General features: G+C 40.4%; 1 protein-coding gene across 1 annotated transcript in view; it reads left to right on the forward strand.

The window, feature by feature from the left end:
* Madm (MLF1-adaptor molecule) overlaps positions 1 to 24,646 on the forward strand; it is a 159,297-nt gene that overhangs the window by 99,057 nt on the left and 35,594 nt on the right. The window contains exons 3-6 of the mRNA XM_071658887.1: positions 1,572 to 1,712; positions 6,051 to 6,181; positions 6,977 to 7,071; positions 7,662 to 7,745. Of these exons, the coding sequence (XP_071514988.1) occupies positions 1,572 to 1,712; positions 6,051 to 6,181; positions 6,977 to 7,071; positions 7,662 to 7,745 (451 nt within the window). The remainder of the gene's footprint in view (positions 1 to 1,571; positions 1,713 to 6,050; positions 6,182 to 6,976; positions 7,072 to 7,661; positions 7,746 to 24,646) is intronic.

Below are 24,646 nucleotides of genomic sequence, written 5' to 3' on the forward strand. Positions count from 1 at the left end.
ATGCTACATTGGAACTCTCAACTTTACCCTGGAAAGAATGAAGAACTCTTGTTATGCCAAAAACAAAACAGGAACAAGACTGATCATAACAATAGAGATGTTTCAAAGAGGGGAGTGATGATGATAGATGACCTTATCACTGGAGGATGCATCAAAGAAACTGTTGTGTCTGCAAAGATGATGATAGGTTGGGTATTTAGAACTTAAAAGATAAGCTCAGAACAAGAGAAACAAGACCAGTGAAGACATTCTTTAAAGCACTTGTTATTTTGCAACTAGAATACTACTGCCTACCAGCATCACTACACAGGGTTTGGCTTATGTATACCTTATGATAGCTTCAAATACTCTGTTGTCCCTTTACCTTGGTGTCACTTAAGCTACTTTGTATTCCTTTGCTCATTTAGGCTATTATAGGCCATAGTCCAAATGCCTTTGTATCCTCCACACACTGGAACTTTATCATTTCTTCCTGAGTGATCCATAAGATTTTTAATGGCTATAGGTATTGTATATCAAATTTTGTAGTTCTAGATATTTTGAGTATTTTCTGTTGTAGTTATTATTGTGATAGAAAATGTTCTGTCTGGATTCATAACAGATTTATAACAGATGAATTACTGAAACTTGCCAAAAGCTTTGAAGATAGATTTGCCCCTTCAAGTTAAGTTATAAGAGGTCTTTATATTAGATATATTAAGAAAGGTTAGGAGACAGGACAGAATTGTGGAACTGGCTTTGAACCAAAATAAAACTGAAAAAAAAGAAGAGCTTTGAGGGCAAAGCCTTATAGTAGAGCCTTTCAGAAGCTTTTGAAAAGTTCTGGGCAATAACAGAGGAGCCTCCATGTTGTGGTCATGTTTCCTTAGGAAAGATGACCATAGGTTAATGATATAGGAAAGGATATCATCAGCTGATGTTGGTTTTTGTAAACCATACTGATGATAACGTGATGGGGATAGAGGTTAGCGTGTGGAAAGATTTTTCTGTATCCTATTGAATGTGGTGGAGTGAGCCTTGAATGTGATGGCTCGACCCTTGAGCACAATACGTAATATAGCCTTTGGGTGTCATGTCATCTTGGCCAAGGGTTTTTCTTTTGTCGTTAAGAATCTTTCTGTCATACACGTGAGTTGTACCTTTTAGTGCAAGATAAGAGGTATTTATCATTCCAGATTTTGCTTTAGGAGTTGAATTGAAGTTAGCTTTTGTGAAACTTTTGATAAGGAGTCATCATGAAACCATAGTGCTGTAAAGTTGGTGATATCACTTGACCTCAGTATTGTATGTTCCCAGTATCCAGCATAGATTCTTTCTGTTGTCAGCCTTTGAAACAGTTGTTGTTTGATGTAATAGCTCAGGCAAACCTTATATTTTATTTTATATCTGATGCATGTGTCTGATTTCTCTCTTAACGTAGAGTTGATTCACTGTGCTTCTTGACCCAGATATTTACAGTTATTCATATTATATGATATGAATCCATTGCAGCTTGTTGTCATACCATGCATAATTTTCTTTTATGCCAAAGAGAAGGTATTAAGTACTCTACAAGGTTGAATGATTTGCAGGTGCGGTTTAGTGAACGTCGAAACTTCCGGGAACAGGAGGAGAAGATCCGGTTAGTGTTCGACAACCTGACTCAGCTGGACCATCCCAACATCGTCAAACTTCACAAATACTGGATTGACAGCAAAAATGATAAACCTAGGGTATGTACCTCTGACCCTTGTAGCTGCCTTTTCTTTCTGCCTAACTGACATGTGGACCACTGGCATTCTGTCCACAAACATATAATCTCTCATTATGTGTAACACTTGACAATACTTAACTCACGCAGCTCATTCTTCACAACTCTAGATTTTCCTGCGATGAGCACTGCGTGCTAGCCCTGCCTTTTGGCAAATTGGTAGAAGCAGTAGATAGAAGTAGCTAGGTAGGAACAGTTAGGAAGTAGTTGGTAGGGTCATTAGATAGAAGTAGTCATTAGGGACATTAGGTAGGAGCTTCTGCAAACACTAAGCTAGACTTACCCCCTGCCAGTGGCCTATTAAGGGTGGGGCACTAAAGGCTAAGAAGCAGCACAGGAGTTCTATATTTATGGAGACTGTTGTTGTGGCCACCCCTTTTAGGGAGTTCCAACTGGAACAGGCATCAGAGATATAGATTGATAGTAAATAAGTTTTACTTTTTATAGTGTTAGATTTTGCAGTGTACAGTGAACCCCCAGATCTAATGGACCAATTAGGGGAAGGAAGGTCTGTTAAAAAGCAATTTCCATTACATCCTGAATTTTCCCCCTGGGACACAAGGAATTTGCTCCTCCTCTTGTTTGTAGGCTCTAGTCATGGACAAAAGTCCTCATCAAGAGCAGGGCCTTAATTGAAATATGAAGAGGTTAATGAATGGGGAAAAAGGCGAGATAAAGAAAAGTATTCATAATTTTTTTAGGAAGTGAAAGACTTCCCTTTAAAAAAGTGCCAGGTTATAGTTATTTGGAAAGGCACAAAAGGTTAGAGAGTTCCAAAGCTTCGAGGTGTAGAGAAAGAAACACTAATCATAATGGCCCACCCTTCATTTGCCAACAACGACACAGTATTCATGTGACTCAACAGCTTGCTGAGCATTGCTTGGTCTAGTTAATGGTGGGGGTACACAACTAGCCAGCTCTCGTGAGCAAAAACATGAAACATCAGAAGCATTAACAGTAAACTTGTTCTAAGAGTGATGTGTCTGTAGGTTCTCCTTTCTTAGGCTAGGTGTTTAGGAATTTGCAAAGACCACTCTGAATCAGATAGAAGTAGCCTTATGGTCATCTGGAATCACATTAATTATATCTTGGTCAGAAATAGGGCATGTATGAAGCATGAATTACTCCTCCCATTCTCATGATGCTCAGTCATGTAAGCTTTTCAGCATGCTTAGTTGTTTCTTACACCTCAAAGCACATACAGCACTAATAGCACTCTTATCTCCATGATTCAATACTAGAAAATAGGCCTTTGAACCACAAAAAAAGACTGCAGTTGTGTGAGAACATGGGCTCTGGAGTTTGTTCAGATGTTAGCCAAGCATGCAGTTATCTCAGACTAGCAAGCAGTGAACAAGCTAGGTCTTGTTTTATCTTGAAATTTCAGCTGTAGGTGTAGAGCTATAGAAAATAGTATTTCACCTTGAAACTTTAATGTGTTGTAAAACTATGTGTATGTGTGCAGAGAGAACTTTGTATGATAGTGGAATAAAGAAATGAGATGATATAGAACAGGCTGTTACATGTTCTCATGATGCCCAACTTCCTAGATTGAGGTCATGAACTAACTGACTATTCTTATATGTCAGACTTAGTCCAATGTGTCATTCCTTACATGAGATTTATATCCCAGACTTAGTCTAGTAGGATCTGAAGGGTGTGTTAAAAGCTGAATTTTAATACACTGAATTCCATTAGAATATGGTTTCACTGTAAGTGTGTATTGAAAAAAAGTTTTTTTTTTAATTGAATGTAATGAGTTATGCAGAGTAGTAATGTTGTCAGTGGTATTCGATTTCCTCGATATATGTTTACACTTTACTGTATATTAATTGATTGTGGAGGTTTCCTAATCCCCACAGCTAAGTCCAAGCTGTTGTATTAACATGCTAGTTGAGAATGTTGGAGACTAGGGCTTGGAGGCTTACATTATCACCACAACCTGACTGGTCTGATACAGTTTGTAGATGTTTAACCAGGGACCTTTCAGTTTTTCCATTGAACACTCATAGTGTATCTGACAGCTGCAGGCAGTATGTTAAACATTGTTGGGCTCTGGATTTTAGTGTGATTCCTCTGATTGTGGTTATCGTACCTTTTGATTTTATAGGTAATATTCTGAAGTTTTCTTTGCCTGTCATGCCATTTTTGAAAAATGTTTGGGTGTAAGATGGGAACTTTGCTTTCCATGATGTTCAAAATGTAAATCATAATGCATCTCTTATCTCTGCTCTCAAGAGAGTACTGCCTCGGTGTTTTTTAATCATTTCTTGTTCAGATCCTTGACTGAATTTTTAGGGGCAGAGAATAACCTCTTCATACTTTCTGATTGTAATTTTGCCTGCCCAGAAAGGTGATGCTTGCACACAGCAGTAGAGTTTTCCTTTTATGAGAGTATAAGCACTTTGAAGTGTCATCAGTGGCTTTTCCTCCTTTGTCTTACATGCCCGTAAAATCCAACATGCCATCTTTTTGGAAGAGGCAACTGTTACTCATTTGGGCTCACTGAAGTAAGGTCATCATATGTTATTACTCTACAGTCTCTCACATTGTTCTTTCAAAGTATAATGGTGTTTATTTCTGTATGATCCTTACTGCTTTTTATTTCTTCACTCTTTCCATAAAAGAGTAGTTAGAAATTTTTACTGTAAAGAAGCATGTTAATTTTATTGGCATACTGAATAACTTTGTTATTAGTGAGTCCTTTACGTGTAATCAGTTGAGCAGTGAACGTTTGTGTGTTCTGTAATGATATAACTAGGGATGCAGTCTCTGGCATAGAGAACTGTTTGACCAGAAAGCATCTATGGCTCAAAGTACTTAACAGGACCAATGAAGTTACTTTGTGTAGGTTGTATTTGAGGACTATTGTGGAATCTAGCTATGTCATGTCACCTTAGGAACAGCAGTCAAGCATATCCCTGCCTCATGACCATCCAGCTGTACACAAGAAAGCTCAGGTGCCCCTTTGCCTACTTTCTATATCAGTATCATATGTTTGTTGGGCAGCTTATTGTTACAGCTAAACAGAAGTTGGAATCAGACTTATTTTCTGGGACCGAAAGTTATTTTCAAAGTGGTAATTTTTGGCAACTTCTTAACTAACAGGTCACAACACGTTGTATATCAGGCCTTATACTGTTGCCTCCATGGTGATATGTTCAGTCCTCAGGAAAATTTAGTTATGCAACAAAATTGTTAGACCTTTTTGCATATTAATTTCTGTGCCATAGCCCTTCCAGTGTAGCTAAGATTGAGTCTGATAATGATTTTTGCCACTCTAGTTGCTGTACATATATTTAGGATTATCCTTAACCATTTGTTTTACCACTCTTAACAAGTTACTACATATGTTAATTATTAACATCAGCCAATTGTTTTCTCGCTCCAACAACTTATTTAAGTGGTCCTTTAAATCTCAACACAATTCAGGACCCCAATTTTCTCTTCAAAAAGTTTGACATCAACATATCACATCACTTGGTTTATTGCTGAAATTAGTCAGAAATAACCTTGGCCCACTACTGATTCACATACGACATTCACTCATAATTTTCTCATCTTGAAGTTCCATGTGCAGTTTGTTTTAAGGGCTTATTTCTTTTGTTTTCATGCCATTCTGATTCCTTCAATGATATATTTTGAACTAGTAAAGCTTTCTGACAAACAAAAAAAAATATATCAGACCTATCTTCATTGTAAGTTGTACCGAAGACCCCTACATTTCATGATTATCCAGGAAAAATTCAAGATAATTTAGTTAAGGCTGTGTTGCTTGTTAGTTAAGTATTACATTCTCTTAGGGTACACACTCAGTTTAGCCCAGATGACTTTCTCCAGTAATTTTGAAAACTTGCTGATGAATGACACAAGTGAATAGTTAAATGCTCTGCTTCACTTGTTTATTACATTTTGTTTAACTTAATGATTCTGTGTAAACTTGTATTTCTCTTGTTTTTGGTTATTATTGGTGTATTTTTTCAGTGATGATGATATGCACTTTCATCTGTTTATATGATAGACATAAGGTGCCCTGCTCCTTCATTAACAAGCCATTCCTTCTTCCTTTGGTTGCCTCTCTTGTAGGAGGCAAAAGCTTTTCATGGACCACCACCAATACTACCTGTTCCACCACTGTCTATCACCTACAAGAGAGGCAACAGCTTTTCATGGACCACCACAAGTACTACCTCTGCCACCACTGTCTACCACCTCCTATATCTCCATCACCTCCACCTTGACCAAGCATTTCTTGTGCAGTCACTTCTTAAGCATGACACTGATGATATTTTTGTTGCAGGTTGTTTTCATCACTGAGTACATGTCTTCTGGGTCTCTCAAGAAGTTTCTGAAGCTGACTAAAAAGAATGTGAAGAAGTTACCCCTGCAGTCTTGGAAACGATGGTGCACACAGATCCTCTCAGCTCTCAGGTGTGTTGCTGTGACTCGCCGCTCTCCTGATTCAGGCTAGCAGCTAGATAGTCACCAGGGTTACAGGTGGTTATGAAAGACCCTTGGTTATGTGCAGAGTCCTCAACATAAACTAAAAGAGTAGAACTTATTGATTGGAGTGCGAGATGTTCAGCAGGATTAGTGGATGTTGTTCATAGACAGAAGTTTGTTGCAAGATATGTTATGAATATGCTTGTATATACATATGTATTCATTGTATCCTGAATTGTTGCCATTGTTGTACAATATCTTTAAGTTCTCTCTTATCTGTTGTAGTTGAGAACGGCAGTTAATGCATTACAGCAGTTATCCCTTGATACAAGTCCTCTAGTACATTCAGGACTCATTCCCTCATATTATTAACCCAGTTTGAGTTTTCCTCAAAGTTTCTCCCTGGTAACAGAGGCTGTGTGGCCCCGGCAGTCTGGCCGGCCAGTAGTCCTTGTGCTGGCAAGGCCACAGGAGGAGGAGGAGGAGTCGTGTGGTGTATACACGGCCAGGAGTCTCCCTCACCCACCATGTCACTCCTCACTCTGGTGTCTCACATGCTGTGTAGTTGACCTCGCTTCTGGGCCAGTCACTGCCTGATCACATGGATCAGGTGGTGTGTGCTGTTATTAACCTTGAACAACTGCAAAGCACACTGTGTGAGCCCAGCCATAGTTGGGACAGTGAGTGGGTGGTGTGGAGTGTCTCCCAGGCCAGGCTATGAGGGATCTGCTACAAAAGCCTACCTGGGGGGCATATTACCATTTACTATTATATTTGTTACAGTTACTTGCATTCGTGCTCCCCCCCTATCATCCACGGCAACCTCACCACCGACACCATATTTATCCAGCACAACGGCCTCGTCAAGATCGGCTCAGGTAAAGTTATTTACCAAATACTTTTTGGTTGATGTAGTTTTAAGGTACTAGACAGTAAGGTTGGTTCTCTCATGAGAATAGTGGCTTGGGATAGGTGCTACCCGAAGTTCAGACATTATATCACTTGATATGAAAATTATGAGGCAACTTTGACCTTATGTTTGGGTTCTCTTTACTCTTGTAGAATCCTCCTGCATGTAATGGCACTATGGAGTGATGCTTAGAGTCTGTCAATGTAGTTCCGTCCTGTGTCTGTCCGTCACTTGACAGAACCCACAATCAGCTTCTGCAGATTTGTGTGGCTGTTTGGTCATCAGCTTTCCTGGTCACAGCGATGCTCACATGGGGACTAACCAGGGGACTGTGAGTGTGGCTCTGACCCGGATGGGCTGATGAGGGGCAGTGAGCTGGAGGTGGTCTCAATGCATCATGGTTGCTTGGAGCAGGGCACCCACTTTGGTAAGTCTGGGTAAATGTTCCTCTTTAGAGGCCAGGTGCATTCTGACACACTACCAGCTCACTGAGCACTGAGGGTGGCGCTTCTCAAGTCACGGAAAGAAGGAAAAATTGACAAAAGTCCTATTTTCCAGTGGCGCCTGATCAGATACACTCCCATGTCAAGACCTTCAGAGATGACATGAAGAACATGCACTTCATAGCTCCTGAATATGGAAGTAGGTTACATTGCTCTACAGACTTAGCCTTAACTTGTTTTGCCATATTTGCTCTCTTTTGTTCAGTATCTGATTTATATGATGCAATATTTTTTGATTTGCTGAAATAAATTTTCTAATGTCACTTGTAACATAACTTATTGTTAGTATTTGAAGAAAAGAAGTGTTTTAGATATCTTTAGTTGCCCGCATAAATACTGTCTTTAAAGAATTGAAGGGATTAATTTTCCTCAATTTTATGACCCTTTTCTTCAGCCATATTCACTACAAAGCTGTGTACCATGGATTATAAAACCATATGTTATAAGGAGCACCTTTTTTCCAACTTTTTTGTGTCTTAAGACTTAGGTCCTTTTGTATACCTTTCTCATTCATAACCTGTACTCCTTCCTTTTCCTACTTTTTTTTTTTAAGTTACCAACATTCCATCTGCTTATTACTTATTCCTGGTGTGAGCAAATGGTGATTACATCACTTGTACAGTTGGCGTATGGAGGTAGAATTCTTGAGCAAGTGTTAAGTATTGCTGCTTGATTGTAAGCATTTGAAAGTGTGGAAATGTTTGGTAACCAGAATGATTAGGTTATATTTTTCACATACCACTTACTTAGAATTTAAAAGAAGGCATACATAATGATTGATGGTGAAGTACATGTAATTCTGACGAGAATTGGGTTAGTATACACTTCTCTCAAGTAAGAATACCCTAGAAGGATCCCTGTCCCAGGGTTTTTTGGTATTAATTTGTTGGTCTCTGGGAGAATTTTCTCCGCTTTTTCTAAGGAGACCATTTGCTTCTCTGCTCAGCCCAAATAGAAGCCTTTTAGATTCTGGACAGTTTTCTGTGATAGTTTCTCCGAGTCCAGCTTAGCATTTACTTTCGTAAAAGAAATTCTTTCACCTTACAGCGAGGGCTATAGAAGGAATGTTAATGATTTACATCCTGTGTCACTCTCAAGAGTCTTCTTCTTGATGACAACCTCTTATATAGGTTAAGATAACTGCAGACTCTAGATTTCTGGGTGAGAGTGACTTTTAAAAGTAAAAGTAGCCCTTCTGTCAATTCATGAAAGACATCACTTAGAGAGCTTCTTGCCTTATACCCAGTTTGACCTCTTGAGAACATTACTTTTGATCCCTGAATCTTTGAAAATCCTTTTGTTGAGGAATATCTCTGCATGGATTAAGAACTCAATTGATTGGCTCATTTTAGGTTTTCCAATAGAGCACATGATTTTAATAAGTTGGCCTCTGCCATAGCCTTAATCAGAAACCCTTCATGTCTCTGGCACTTGTCTCCTACCTTCATTATTCATTGCCTCTTCACAGATGTTGTGGATGTACCTCTTTGTGACTCTGAGGATTCCTCCATCAGGAGATTCTAGTGTACCCCTAATTTATCATTGAAGATGCAGAGGTTCCCTGCTTACTGTGATATTGCCTATTGCAGTTTTTTTGTGACTGAAGATTCCTCCTTCAAGAGATTCTAGCATGTCCCCAATTTATCATTGAAGATGCAAAGGTCCCCTGCTTACTGTGATATTACCTGTTGCTGTTTTGAGCATACACTCTTAAGATAATGTATACCGTTTTATCAATCACACAAATATGTTTTGAGTATCTGTGGTTTCCTTTTGTATGTCAGGGGAGTGTCATGTAGATGCAGGCTGCTTCAAGCCAAGCCCAGTAAGATCCAGGTGTGGTGGTAGTGAGATGTCCATCACCCTGACCTTGTCCGCACTCCGTTTGAAACTATCATGCAAGAAAGAGAATGATATTTTTTTTTTAGGGGGGGAGGCATTTGACAAAATAAACTAGAAAGTTATACTAGAGATAGTTTCTGTGCATTATACATGACAGCTGGTAGAGTGTAGATATGGCAAATTTCCTTGCTTGTCTATAGACAAAAAGACATGAGTGGCTTTTTATAGTCTGCTGAGTCCTCGCAGAATGACGAGGATATGTTCCCTTTGATCTATCATTATAGTGGAATGTCATATGAGTAAATGAAACCCATGTTCTAAGGGAAGTTACATTCCAGACCAACTATTTTCCCAATCTAATTCTCATGCATGGTCTATACCTGAAAAAGCTTACCGGCAATTTACCAAACTCAGATATAAGGTGAATTTGACTGATTCAGCAGCTCTTGCTATTTCATTGGGAAGGATATTTGATTGCCCTTGCTGAAAATGCTAGTGATGAGGGATTGAGGTAGGTGGTGGTGTACTGGTATGAAGGTGGAGCAAATAGTTCGTCAGGCCTTCCATATTAATTTTTATTGATGAGTTTGGCTGTTATGTTTCTTATTTTTACATTTTTGAGGGAAGCAGATTTCTCTTTTATGGCAGTTGAGAATATGAAAACCTGGTGTTTCTTGTAATGTGAACATCAGTGGCTGGGATATGATAATTTAATGTTAGTTTGCTGTGATATCATAACAGTAAGGAATTATAACTTAAGAAACCTTACATTTTACATAAATATTTCATTATTAATTGGAAAGAGTAATGAGAAAACATGAGTTTTCTTCAAATCTGTTATTATTGCAAAAACTTAGTGTCATTCTACAAATTTTCACCCTAGTTCTCAGATATTTTATTGTGAAATATTGCTCTGTTGTTGTTATTCTTTGGGGATTGCCCCTTATGTAATGCAGTAGAGTATTTTTCCGAAGAGGTAAAATAACATGCAAAAAGCAAGAGAACAAATGGGAACGTCTGTAAAGGGGGCAAGGGGGGAATTGATTACTGGTAGTGATGAAGTGAGAAGGAGACAGAGTGAGTATTTTTAAGGTGGAATGTATTTGATGATAGAGTGGCAGATGTTGGGTGTTTTGGTCAGGGTGGTGTGTGAAGTGAGAGGATCAGGGAGAATGGTTTGGTTAAGAGAGGTGGTGGTGAAAGCCTTGTAGAAGATGAAATCCAGCAAGGCGGCAGGTTTGGATGGTATTGCAGTTGAATTTATGAAGAAAGGGTTGTCTGTGTTGTTGATTGGTTGGTAGGATATTCAGTATTTGTATGGATCATGGTAAAGTGCCTGAGGACTGGTGGAATACATGTATAGTGCCATTGTACGAAGGCAAAGGGGATCAAGGTGAGTGTTCAAACTGCAGAGGCATAAGAGTGAATATTCTGGGAAAATTATATAAGAGGGTATTGATTGAGAAGAGGAATGCATGTACAGAGCATCAGATTGGGGAAGAGCTGTGTGGTTTCAGAAGTGGTAGAGAATGTTTGGATCAGGTGCTTGCTTCAAAGAATTTGTGTGAGAAATATTTAGGAAAACAGATGGATTTGTATGTGGCATTTATGGATTTGGAGAGGGTTTGTGATGGGATTGATAGAGATGCTTTGGGGAAGGTCGTAAGAGTATGTGGTGTGTGATGTAAGCTGCTGGAAGCAGTGAAAAGTTTTTGTAAAGGATGTAAGGTATGTTTACGAGTAGGAAGAGAGGAGAGTGATTAGGTTGGGTGGTAAATTCATGAGTTTTGGAGAGGGGCAAGTATGCCGTCTGTTGGGGATGAGAGGGCCTGGGAAGTGAGTCAGTTGTTGTTTGCTGATGATGCAGCACTGGTGGCTGATTCAACTGAGAAAATGCAGAAGTTGGTGATTGCGTTTGGAAAGTGTGGGAAACGAGAAAGTTGAGAATAAATGTGAATAAGAGCATGGTTATTATATTCATCAGGGCTGAGGGACAAGTTAGTTGGGATGTAAGTTTGAATGGAGAAAAAATTGCAGGGAGAGAAGTGTTTTAGATATCTGGGAGTGGACTTAGCAGCGAATGGAACCATGGAAGCAGCAATGAGTCACAGGGTTGGGGTGGGGGTGAAAGCTCTGAGAGCAGTAAAGAATGTGTGGAAAGAGAGAACATTATCTAGAACAAAAATGGATATGTGTGAAGGAATGTTAGTTCCGTCAATATTGTTGTGGGGCATTGGCTATAGATAGGGTTGTATGGAGCAGGGTGGATGTGTTGGAAATGAAATGTTTAAGGACAGTATGTGGTGTGAGGTGTTTTGATTAAGTAATGAAAGGGTAAGAGAGATGTGTGGTAATGAAAAGAGTGTTATTGAGAGAGCATAAGAGGGTGTGTTGAAATGGTTTGGACATATGGAGAGAATGAGCGAGGAAAGGTTGACAAAGAGGATATATGTGTCGGGTGGAGGAAACAAGAAGCAGGAAACAAAGAGAAGTGGGATACCAAATTGAAAAAAATTAAGTGGGATGCCAAATTGGAGGTGGAAGGATGGAGTGAAAAAAGATTTGAGTGACCAGGGCCTGAACATACAGGAGGGTGAGAGGCATGCAAGGAATAGAGTGAATTGAAATGATGTGGTGTACCGAGGTCAGTGGACTAAATCAGGGCAAGTGAAACATCTGGGGCAAACCATGGAAAGGTCTGTGGGGCCTGGATGTAGATAGGGAGCTGTAGCTTCAGTGCATTACACATGACAGCTAGAAATTGAATATGAAGGAATGTGGCCTTTTTTGGTCCATTTTCCTGGCTTTACGTTGCTGAAGTGGGGATAGCAATGCTGTCTCCTTTGGGGTGGGATGGCGCCAGGAATGGATTGAAGGCAAGCATGTATGAATATGTACATGTGTGTATATGTATATGTCTTTGTGATGTGTGTGTACTTGTGTATATGTTGATATGTATATGTATGTGAATGGTCGTTTATGCATATATATATATATATATATATATATATATATATATATATATATATATATATATATATATATATATATATATATAGTGATGGTTATAGTGATGGGTGATTTGAATGCAAAGGTGAGTAATGTGGCAGTTGAGGGAATAATTGGTATGCATGGGGTGTTCAGTGTTGTAAATGGAAATGGTGAAGAGCTTGTAGATTTATGTGCTGAAAAAGGACTGATGATTGGGAATACCTGGTTTAAAAAGCGAGATATACATAAGTATACTTATGTAAGCAGGAGAGATGGCCAGAGAGCGTTATTGGATTACGTGTTAATTGACAGGCGTGCGAAAGAGAGACTTTTGGATGTTAATGTGCTGAGAGGTGCAACTGGAGGGATGTCTGATCATTATCTTGTGGAGGCTAAGGTGAAGATTAGTATGGGTTTTCAGAAAAGAGGAGTGAATGTTGGGGTGAAGAAGGTGGTGAGAGTAAGTGAGCTTGGGAAGGAGACCTGTGTGGGGAAGTACCAGGAGAGACTGTGTACAGAATGGAAAAAGGTGAGAACAATGGAAGTAAGGGGAGTGGGGGAGGAATGGGATGTATTTAGGGAATCAGTGATGGATTGCGCAAAAGATGCTTGTGGCATGAGAAGAGTGGGAGGTGGGCTGTTTAGAAAGGGTAGTGAGTGGTGGGATGAAGAAGTAAGAGTATTAGTGAAAGAGAAGAGAGAGGCATTTGGACGATTTTTGCAGGGAAAAAATGCAATTGAGTGGGAGAAGTATAAAAGAAAGAGACAGGAGGTCAAGAGAAAGGTGCAAGAGGTGAAAAAAAGGGCAAATGAGAGTTGGGGTGAGAGACTATCAGTAAATTTTAGGGAGAATAAAAAGATGTTCTGGAAGGAGGTAAATAGGGTGCGTAAGACAAGGGAGCAAATGGGAACTTCAGTGAAGGGCGTAAATGGGGAGGTGATAACAAGTAGTGGTGATGTGAGAAGGAGATGGAATGAGTATTTTGAAGGTTTGTTGAATGTGTCTGATGACAGAGTGGCAGATATAGGGTGTTTTGGTCGAGGTGGTGTGCAAAGTGAGAGGGTTAGGGAAAATGATTTGGTAAACAGAGAAGAGGTAGTAAAAGCTTTGCGGAAGATGAAAGCCGGCAAGGCAGCAGGTTTGGATGGTATTGCAGTGGAATTTATTAAAAAAGGGGGTGACTGTATTGTTGACTGGTTGGTAAGGTTATTTAATGTATGTATGACTCATGGTGAGGTGCCTGAGGATTGGCGGAATGCGTGCATAGTGCCATTGTACAAAGGCAAAGGGGATAAGAGTGAGTGCTCAAATTACAGAGGTATAAGTTTGTTGAGTATTCCTGGTAAACTATATGGGAGGGTATTGATTGAGAGGGTGAAGGCATGTACAGAGCATCAGATTGGGGAAGAGCAGTGCGGTTTCAGAAGTGGTAGAGGATGTGTGGATCAGGTGTTTGCTTTGAAGAATGTATGTGAGAAATACTTAGAAAAGCAAATGGATTTGTATGTAGCATTTATGGATCTGGAGAAGGCATATGATAGAGTTGATAGAGATGCTCTGTGGAAGGTATTAAGAATATATGGTGTGGGAGGCAAGTTGTTAGAAGCAGTGAAAAGTTTTTATCGAGGATGTAAGGCATGTGTACGTGTAGGAAGAGAGGAAAGTGATTGGTTCTCAGTGAATGTAGGTTTGCGGCAGGGGTGTGTGATGTCTCCATGGTTGTTTAATTTGTTTATGGATGGGGTTGTTAGGGAGGTAAATGCAAGAGTCCTGGAAAGAGGGGCAAGTATGAAGTCTGTTGGGGATGAGAGAGCTTGGGAAGTGAGTCAGTTGTTGTTCGCTGATGATACAGCGCTGGTGGCTGATTCATGTGAGAAACTGCAGAAGCTGGTGACTGAGTTTGGTAAAGTGTGTGGAAGAAGAAAGTTAAGAGTAAATGTGAATAAGAGCAAGGTTATTAGGTACAGTAGGGTTGAGGGTCAAGTCAATTGGGAGGTGAGTTTGAATGGAGAAAAACTGGAGGAAGTGAAGTGTTTTAGATATCTGGGAGTGGATCTGTCAGCGGATGGAACCATGGAAGCGGAAGTGGATCATAGGGTGGGGGAGGGGGCGAAAATTTTGGGAGCCTTGAAAAATGTGTGGAAGTCGAGAACATTATCTCGGAAAGCAAAAATGGGTATGTTTGAAGGAATAGTGGTTCCAACAATGTTGTATGGTTGCGAGGCGTGGGCTATGGATAGAGTTGTGCGCAGGAGGATGGATGTGCTGGAAATGAGATGTTTGAGGACAATGTGTGGTGTGAGGTGGTTTGATCGAGTAAGTAACGTAAGGGTAAGAGAGATGTGTGGAAATAAAAAGAGCGTGGTTGAGAGAGCAGAAGAGGGTGTTTTGAAATGGTTTGGGCACATGGAGAGAATGAGTGAGGAAAGATTGACCAAGAGGATATATGTGTCGGAGGTGGAGGGAACGAGGAGAAGAGGGAGACCAAATTGGAGGTGGAAAGATGGAGTGAAAAAGATTTTGTGTGATCGGGGCCTGAACATGCAGGAGGGTGAAAGGAGGGCAAGGAATAGAGTGAATTGGAGCGATGTGGTATACAGGGGTTGACGTGCTGTCAGTGGATTGAATCAAGGCATGTGAAGCGTCTGGGGTAAACCATGGAAAGCTGTGTAGGTATGTATATTTGCGTGTGTGGACGTGTGTATGTACGTGTGTATGGGGGTTGGGCCATTTCTTTCGTCTGTTTCCTTGCGCTACCTCGCAAACGCGGGAGACAGCGACAAAGTATAAAAAAAAAAAAAAAAAAAAATATATATATATATATATATATATATATGTGTATTTGAGGGATGGGTCGTTCTTTGTCTGTTTCCTGGTGCTACCTTGCTGAGGTGGGAAACAGCAATTAAGTATGATAATGATAATAATGATTAAGAAAATTCTAGAAATATAACACCACAGCAGCCAGCAATTTCTGTCTTGCCAAAGAAATGGATGAATTAAGATCCATCCAATTCACTGCCTTTTACAGCATCCTGACCCTCTATCTGTGTGCATGAGATTACAGGTACCCCATCCTCCCTTTTCTTAAGCAACTCAGGACATTGCACAACATGCTCATACTTTCTGCAGCAGAACAAATTGTAGACCCTTATGTTTATTGGATAGCTTGTAGGATGTGAATTAGACTTGTCCTGGACCCTTGGTCCTTTTGCAGAATGGTTTTACATTCTTGGGTGAGTTTAGAGCAAAATCATCAGCCAAGATGTCTGCCTGATTCAGCATATGTGGACTTTTACTTGTGATACACCTTGCTGAACACATGGGAGAATTTTATTTAAGACCCTTCTAGATTTACTGTGGTAATGTTCAGGTATTAATTTAGATGTTGCTAGGGTCATTTTCGTAACATGTGAATATTCCATAATATTTTGAAACTGAGTACAGAATGGAAAAAGGTGAGAACAATGGAAGTAAGGCGAGTGGGGGAGGAATGGGATGTATTTAGGGAATCAGTGATGGATTGCACAAAAGATGCTTGTGGCATGAGAAGAATGGGAGATGGGTTGATTAGAAAGGGTAGTGAGCGGTGGGATGAAGAAGTAAGAATATTAGTGAAAGAGAAGAGAGAGGCATTTGGACAATTTTTGCAGGGAAAAAATGCAATTGAGTGGGAGATGTATAAAAGAAAGAGACAGGAGGTCAAGAGAAAGGTGCAAGAGGTGAAAAAGAGGGCAAATGAGAGTTGGGGTGAGAGAGTATCATTAAATTTTAGGGAGAATAAAAAGATGTTCTGGAAGGAGGTAAATAAAGTGCGTAAGACAAGGGAGCAAATGGGAACTTCAGTTAAGGGCGCAAATGGGGAGGTGATAACAAGTAGTGGTGATGTGAGAAGGAGATGGAGTGAGTATTTTGAAGGTATGTTGAATGTGTTTGATGATAGAGTGACAGATATAGGGTGTTTTGGTCGAGGTGGTGTGCAAAGTGAGAGGGTTAGGGAAAATGATTTGGTAAACAGAGAAGAGGTAGTAAAAGCTTTGCGGAAGATGAAAGCCGGCAAGGCAGCAGGTTTGGATGGTATTGCAGTGGAATTTATTAAAAAAAGGGGTGACTGTATTATTGACTGGTTGGTAAGGTTATTTAATGTATGTATGACTCGTGGTGAGGTGCCTGAGGATTGGCGGAATGCGTGCATAGTGCCATTGTACAAAGGCAAAGGGGATAAGAGTGAGTGCTCAAATTACAGAGGTATAAGTTTGTTGAGTATTCCTGGTAAATTATATGGGAGGGTATTGATTGAGAGGTGAAGGCATGTACAGTGCATCAGATTGGGGAAGAGCAGTGTGGTTTCAGAAGTGGTAGAGGATGTGTGGATCAGGTGTTTGCTTTGAAGAATGTATGTGAGAAATACTTAGAACAGCAAATGGATTTGTATGTAGCATTTATGGATCTGGAGAAGGCATATGATAGAGTTGATAGAGATGCTCTGTGGAAGGTATTAAGAATATATGGTGTGGGAGGCAAGTTGTTAGAAGCAGTGAAAAGTTTTTATCGAGGATGTAAGGCATGTGTACGTGTAGGAAGAGAGGAAAGTGATTGGTTCTCAGTGAATGTAGGTTTGCGGCAGGGGTGTGTGATGTCTCCATGGTTGTTTAATTTGTTTATGGATGGGGTTGTTAGGGAGGTGAATGCAAGAGTTTTGGAAAGAGGGGCAAGTATGAAGTCTGTTGGGGATGAGAGAGCTTGGGAAGTGAGTCAGTTGTTGTTCGCTGATGATACAGCGCTGGTGGCTGATTCATGTGAGAAACTGCAGAAGCTGGTGACTGAGTTTGGTAAAGTGTGTGAAAGAAGAAAGTTAAGAGTAAATGTGAATAAGAGCAAGGTAATTAGGTACAGTAGGGTTGAGGGTCAAGTCAATTGGGAGGTAAGTTTGAATGGAGAAAAACTGGAGGAAGTAAAGTGTTTTAGATATCTGGGAGTGGATCTGGCAGTGGATGGAACCATGGAAGCGGAAGTCGATCATAGGGTGGGGGAGGGGGCGAAAATCCTGGGAGCCTTGAAGAATGTGTGGAAGTCGAGAACATTATCTCGGAAAGCAAAAATGGGTATGTTTGAAGGAATAGTGGTTCCAACTATGTTGTATGGTTGCGAGGCGTGGGCTATGGATAGAGTTGTGCGCAGGAGGATGGATGTGCTGGAAATGAGATGTTTGAGGACAATGTGTGGTGTGAGGTGGTTTGATCGAGTAAGTAACGTAAGGGTAAGAGAGATGTGTGGAAATAAAAAGAGCGTGGTTGAGAGAGCAGAAGAGGGTGTTTTGAAATGGTTTGGGCACATGGAGAGAATGAGTGAGGAAAGATTGACCAAGTGGATATATGTGTCAGAGGTGGAGGGAACGAGGAAAAGTGGGAGACCAAATTGGAGGTGGAAAGATGGAGTGAAAAAGATTTTGTGTGATCGGGGCCTGAACATGCAGGAGGGTGAAAGGAGGGCAAGGAATAGAGTGAATTGGATTGATGTGGTATACCAGGGTTGACGTGCTGTCACTGGATTGAATTAGGGCATGTGAAGCGTCTGGGGTAAACCATGGAAAGCTGTGTAGGTATGTATATTTGCGTGTGTGGACGTATGTATATACATGTGTATGGGGGTGGGTTGGGCCATTTCTTTCGTCTGTTTCCTTGCGCTACCTCGCAAACGCGGGAGACAGCGACAAAGCAAAAAAAAAAAAAAAAAATTGAGAGGGAATCAACATACAAATTGAGCGTGCTCAACTCTGACTCAGGATGCTCCAGTGTTGATCTGGGCATTTTAAAGCTATAACCATGTGCTTAGATTGCCAGAAACTCTCCTCTGTGTCATCATCATCATCATAACTTAGTGGTAAACAATTGCACTTCCTAATTCAAAATGGCTTTTACTACTGTAGTCCTTAAGCTGTTACTGATGGTGACAGGGTTTCTTGTTTTGGGTTCTCTTAATGGCCTCATTTGCCATAGATATGCTGATTCCTTGGCATGTTCTTCAGCTCTGTGATTAAGATTGCTATTTCATGTTTTATTTCCTTTTCTCTGAGCTGCATTTCATGATATTTTGTTCTAAATTAGTACAGAAATGTATGCAGAGGGATCCAGCCCCCTGGAGAAGAATGCTCTATTTGCAAGTTACTCTACTCTAATCCCTGTGATATCTTACTTGTTGTTGCTAGGGTGTAGCAATTGTGAATTTTTGAGTTGTACATCCTTAACATATTCATGTAAGGCATGTAGTCATCAGCTGATTTGAATTGTTAATGCTGAAATAATGTCAGTGAGTAGGGTTGTGTTCTCTAAAACCAGAGGTATTATCTTTGTAAAAACCTAAGCAATCATGTGCAAATACACCATAAGAAGCAGCATTGTTAGTCCATAGATGATTCATTTTAGAGTTTTTTTTAGTGGTATAGTATAAAACTTAATATGTAGTGGTTGGTAGGCAGCTAGCAACCAGGGAGGTATATTACCAGTACTACCCGCCTGGGTATCAGAGGTTTGGTGACATATGCTCAGTGAGCCAGCACTTTAGTGGTTGTCAAGTTGTGCTCTTCTGTTCCAGGTAGCTGTCTTTTCTTTTTGCCTCACAAACATGTGGACTATTTGGCATTCTGCCCACAAAGGCACAATCTTTCGTTATCATATGTAACAATTGACAACAATTAACTCACACAGCTCATTCTTTGTAACTCTAGATTTTCCTGCGATTAGGACTATGCACTAACCCTACCTTTCGGGAAAATGGTAGGAATGTTAAATAGAAGTAGTTGATAGGAAGATTTAGGCTGGAGCATTAGGTAGTAACATTAATTAGAAGCATTAGATAGAAATAGTCATAAGGAATATTAGGTAGGAGCCTCTGCAAACACTGTGCTAGAGTTGCCCTTTGCCAGTGGCCTGTTAAGGGTGAGGTACTAAAGGCTAAGATGAAATCAGTTACGAAGAGTCAGCTGCTGTAGCCACCTCCTCTTTGGGGCAGTTCCAATGGAACAGGTTTCAGAGATATAGATCGATAGCTAGGGTGTAAGGTAGTTCATATGATAAGCAAATTTCAGCCAATCATATTTTGTCAGATTGCTTTGCAGTATCATTTCTAATAAAGGATACTCCATAATTTCTCTAACATCAAAGGAAGCAATAGTTGATGATTGTATGTATCAAATTATAGAATTTAAAGTGGGGCTACTTTCACAAATTGATTTGAAGTTTAAGAAAATTGAACTGGTTAGTTGAAGGAAGTTTTGAAAGCTCCACAATTGGTGGACATTTACTTCAGCCAGAGATCACTATCTATCTGTCTGTCTCTCTATATCTCTTGAGATCCTTCTCTAAAAAATTTACTATGCTGGGTTCTCATGTGAATATCTTGCATTAACCACATCAGTGAAGCACTTTGATTTCTAAAAAAAAAGAATTAATTCAGAGATCTAGATGTAGGGTCATAGTTCTTGTTATCTGCTGGGTGAGAAAGATAACAAAATCATCAATGTATGCTGTGACTCATAGGAAAACCAGTTGACTGTAGGAGAGATGAAGGAATTAGAAATGCACGTTAGATGCTATTTGATTGTACACTAAGTTAAGCTTACAATAAAAGGAGGGAAGTATTTGCAGGGGTTGAACTTACACATATTGCAAGACAAAAAAAAACTTACATTTAAAATGTAGAAGTGTACAATTTTTGGCTATATTTAGCCTCAGGAACATCCCTCCTCAGTGTCCAATAGTAATCTGCCAACATAAAGGGGCTCCACTTTCCTTGGTACCACTTTTTCATGTCCAATATGTTCTGGTGAAATCTTTTGCCATGCTCATCACTGACTGCTATAAGATTTTCTGGGAAAAGTCTAATTGTGAGTCCAAAAAGTGAATTTTTATACTCATATTGCAGCCCAGAGCTTTATATGAAGTCAGTAGATCTTTTACATCACAGTAGTTTTCTGATCTGTGATTCCTCAAAAAATCTTTGCAAACTCTCTTAAATGACAGCCATGCAGTTTTTTCAACTTCATTTAGCTCTTCATTGAACTTTTTTTCTCAGAGCAATTCCCTGATCTGTGGTCCTACAAAAATGTATTATATATATATATATATATATATATATATATATATATATATATATATAATATATATATATATATGTTTGAGGAAAGGAACCTGGATGTTTTGGCTCTGAGTGAAACGAAGCTCAAGGGTAAAGGGGAAGAGTGGTTTGGAAATGTCTGGGGAGTGAAGTCAGGGGTTAGTGAGAGGGCAAGAGCAAGGGAAGGAGTAGCAATACTCCTGAAACAGGAGTTGTGGGAGTATGTGATAGAATGTAAGAAAGTAAATTCTCGATTAATATGGGTAAAATTGAAAGTTGATGGAGAGAGGTGGGTGATTATTGGTGCATATGCACCTGGGCATGAGAAGAAAGATCATGAGAGGCAAGTGTTTTGGGAGCAGCTAAATGAGTGTGTTAGCGGTTTTGATGCACGAGACCGGGTTATAGTGATGGGTGATTTGAATGCAAAGGTGAGTAATGTGGCAGTTGAGGGAATAATTGGTATGCATGGGGTGTTCAGTGTTGTAAATGGAAATGGTGAAGAGCTTGTAGATTTATGTGCTGAAAAAGGACTGATGATTGGGAATACCTGGTTTAAAAAGCGAGATATACATAAGTATACTTATGTAAGCAGGAGAGATGGCCAGAGAGCGTTATTGGATTACGTGTTAATTGACAGGCGTGCGAAAGAGAGACTTTTGGATGTTAATGTGCTGAGAGGTGCAACTGGAGGGATGTCTGATCATTATCTTGTGGAGGCTAAGGTGAAGATTAGTATGGGTTTTCAGAAAAGAGGAGTGAATGTTGGGGTGAAGAAGGTGGTGAGAGTAAGTGAGCTTGGGAAGGAGACCTGTGTGGGGAAGTACCAGGAGAGACTGTGTACAGAATGGAAAAAGGTGAGAACAATGGAAGTAAGGGGAGTGGGGGAGGAATGGGATGTATTTAGGGAATCAGTGATGGATTGCGCAAAAGATGCTTGTGGCATGAGAAGAGTGGGAGGTGGGCTGTTTAGAAAGGGTAGTGAGTGGTGGGATGAAGAAGTAAGAGTATTAGTGAAAGAGAAGAGAGAGGCATTTGGACGATTTTTGCAGGGAAAAAATGCAATTGAGTGGGAGAAGTATAAAAGAAAGAGACAGGAGGTCAAGAGAAAGGTGCAAGAGGTGAAAAAAAGGGCAAATGAGAGTTGGGGTGAGAGACTATCAGTAAATTTTAGGGAGAATAAAAAGATGTTCTGGAAGGAGGTAAATAGGGTGCGTAAGACAAGGGAGCAAATGGGAACTTCAGTGAAGGGCGTAAATGGGGAGGTGATAACAAGTAGTGGTGATGTGAGAAGGAGATGGAATGAGTATTTTGAAGGTTTGTTGAATGTGTCTGATGACAGAGTGGCAGATATAGGGTGTTTTGGTCGAGGTGGTGTGCAAAGTGAGAGGGTTAGGGAAAATGATTTGGTAAACAGAGAAGAGGTAGTAAAAGCTTTGCGGAAGATGAAAGCCGGCAAGGCAGCAGGTTTGGATGGTATTGCAGTGGAATTTATTAAAAAAGGGGGTGACTGTATTGTTGACTGGTTGGTAAGGTTATTTAATGTATGTATGACTCATGGTGAGGTGCCTGAGGATTGGCGGAATGCGTGCATAGTGCCATTGTACAAAGGCAAAGGGGATAAGAGTGAGTGCTCAAATTACAGAGGTATAAGTTTGTTGAGTATTCCTGGTAAACTATATGGGAGGGTATTGATTGAGAGGGTGAAGGCATGTACAGAGCATCAGATTGGGGAAGAGCAGTGCGGTTTCAGAAGTGGTAGAGGATGTGTGGATCAGGTGTTTGCTTTGAAGAATGTATGTGAGAAATACTTAGAAAAGCAAATGGATTTGTATGTAGCATTTATGGATCTGGAGAAGGCATATGATAGAGTTGATAGAGATGCTCTGTGGAAGGTATTAAGAATATATGGTGTGGGAGGCAAGTTGTTAGAAGCAGTGAAAAGTTTTTATCGAGGATGTAAGGCATGTGTACGTGTAGGAAGAGAGGAAAGTGATTGGTTCTCAGTGAATGTAGGTTTGCGGCAGGGGTGTGTGATGTCTCCATGGTTGTTTAATTTGTTTATGGATGGGGTTGTTAGGGAGGTAAATGCAAGAGTCCTGGAAAGAGGGGCAAGTATGAAGTCTGTTGGGGATGAGAGAGCTTGGGAAGTGAGTCAGTTGTTGTTCGCTGATGATACAGCGCTGGTGGCTGATTCATGTGAGAAACTGCAGAAGCTGGTGACTGAGTTTGGTAAAGTGTGTGGAAGAAGAAAGTTAAGAGTAAATGTGAATAAGAGCAAGGTTATTAGGTACAGTAGGGTTGAGGGTCAAGTCAATTGGGAGGTGAGTTTGAATGGAGAAAAACTGGAGGAAGTGAAGTGTTTTAGATATCTGGGAGTGGATCTGTCAGCGGATGGAACCATGGAAGCGGAAGTGGATCATAGGGTGGGGGAGGGGGGCGAAAATTTTGGGAGCCTTGAAAAATGTGTGGAAGTCGAGAACATTATCTCGGAAAGCAAAAATGGGTATGTTTGAAGGAATAGTGGTTCCAACAATGTTGTATGGTTGCGAGGCGTGGGCTATGGATAGAGTTGTGCGCAGGAGGATGGATGTGCTGGAAATGAGATGTTTGAGGACAATGTGTGGTGTGAGGTGGTTTGATCGAGTAAGTAACGTAAGGGTAAGAGAGATGTGTGGAAATAAAAAGAGCGTGGTTGAGAGAGCAGAAGAGGGTGTTTTGAAATGGTTTGGGCACATGGAGAGAATGAGTGAGGAAAGATTGACCAAGAGGATATATGTGTCGGAGGTGGAGGGAACGAGGAGAAGAGGGAGACCAAATTGGAGGTGGAAAGATGGAGTGAAAAAGATTTTGTGTGATCGGGGCCTGAACATGCAGGAGGGTGAAAGGAGGGCAAGGAATAGAGTGAATTGGAGCGATGTGGTATACAGGGGTTGACGTGCTGTCAGTGGATTGAATCAAGGCATGTGAAGCGTCTGGGGTAAACCATGGAAAGCTGTGTAGGTATGTATATTTGCGTGTGTGGACGTGTGTATGTACGTGTGTATGGGGGGTTGGGCCATTTCTTTCGTCTGTTTCCTTGCGCTACCTCGCAAACGCGGGAGACAGCGACAAAGTATAAAAAAAAAAAAAAAAAAAAATATATATATATATATATATATATATATGTGTATTTGAGGGATGGGTCGTTCTTTGTCTGTTTCCTGGTGCTACCTTGCTGAGGTGGGAAACAGCAATTAAGTATGATAATGATAATAATGATTAAGAAAATTCTAGAAATATAACACCACAGCAGCCAGCAATTTCTGTCTTGCCAAAGAAATGGATGAATTAAGATCCATCCAATTCACTGCCTTTTACAGCATCCTGACCCTCTATCTGTGTGCATGAGATTACAGGTACCCCATCCTCCCTTTTCTTAAGCAACTCAGGACATTGCACAACATGCTCATACTTTCTGCAGCAGAACAAATTGTAGACCCTTATGTTTATTGGATAGCTTGTAGGATGTGAATTAGACTTGTCCTGGACCCTTGGTCCTTTTGCAGAATGGTTTTACATTCTTGGGTGAGTTTAGAGCAAAATCATCAGCCAAGATGTCTGCCTGATTCAGCATATGTGGACTTTTACTTGTGATACACCTTGCTGAACACATGGGAGAATTTTATTTAAGACCCTTCTAGATTTACTGTGGTAATGTTCAGGTATTAATTTAGATGTTGCTAGGGTCATTTTCGTAACATGTGAATATTCCATAATATTTTGAAACTGAGTACAGAATGGAAAAAGGTGAGAACAATGGAAGTAAGGCGAGTGGGGGAGGAATGGGATGTATTTAGGGAATCAGTGATGGATTGCACAAAAGATGCTTGTGGCATGAGAAGAATGGGAGATGGGTTGATTAGAAAGGGTAGTGAGCGGTGGGATGAAGAAGTAAGAATATTAGTGAAAGAGAAGAGAGAGGCATTTGGACAATTTTTGCAGGGAAAAAATGCAATTGAGTGGGAGATGTATAAAAGAAAGAGACAGGAGGTCAAGAGAAAGGTGCAAGAGGTGAAAAAGAGGGCAAATGAGAGTTGGGGTGAGAGAGT

Source organism: Panulirus ornatus, chromosome 67 (assembly GCF_036320965.1).
Source record: "Panulirus ornatus isolate Po-2019 chromosome 67, ASM3632096v1, whole genome shotgun sequence".
NCBI lineage: Eukaryota > Metazoa > Arthropoda > Malacostraca > Decapoda > Palinuridae > Panulirus > Panulirus ornatus.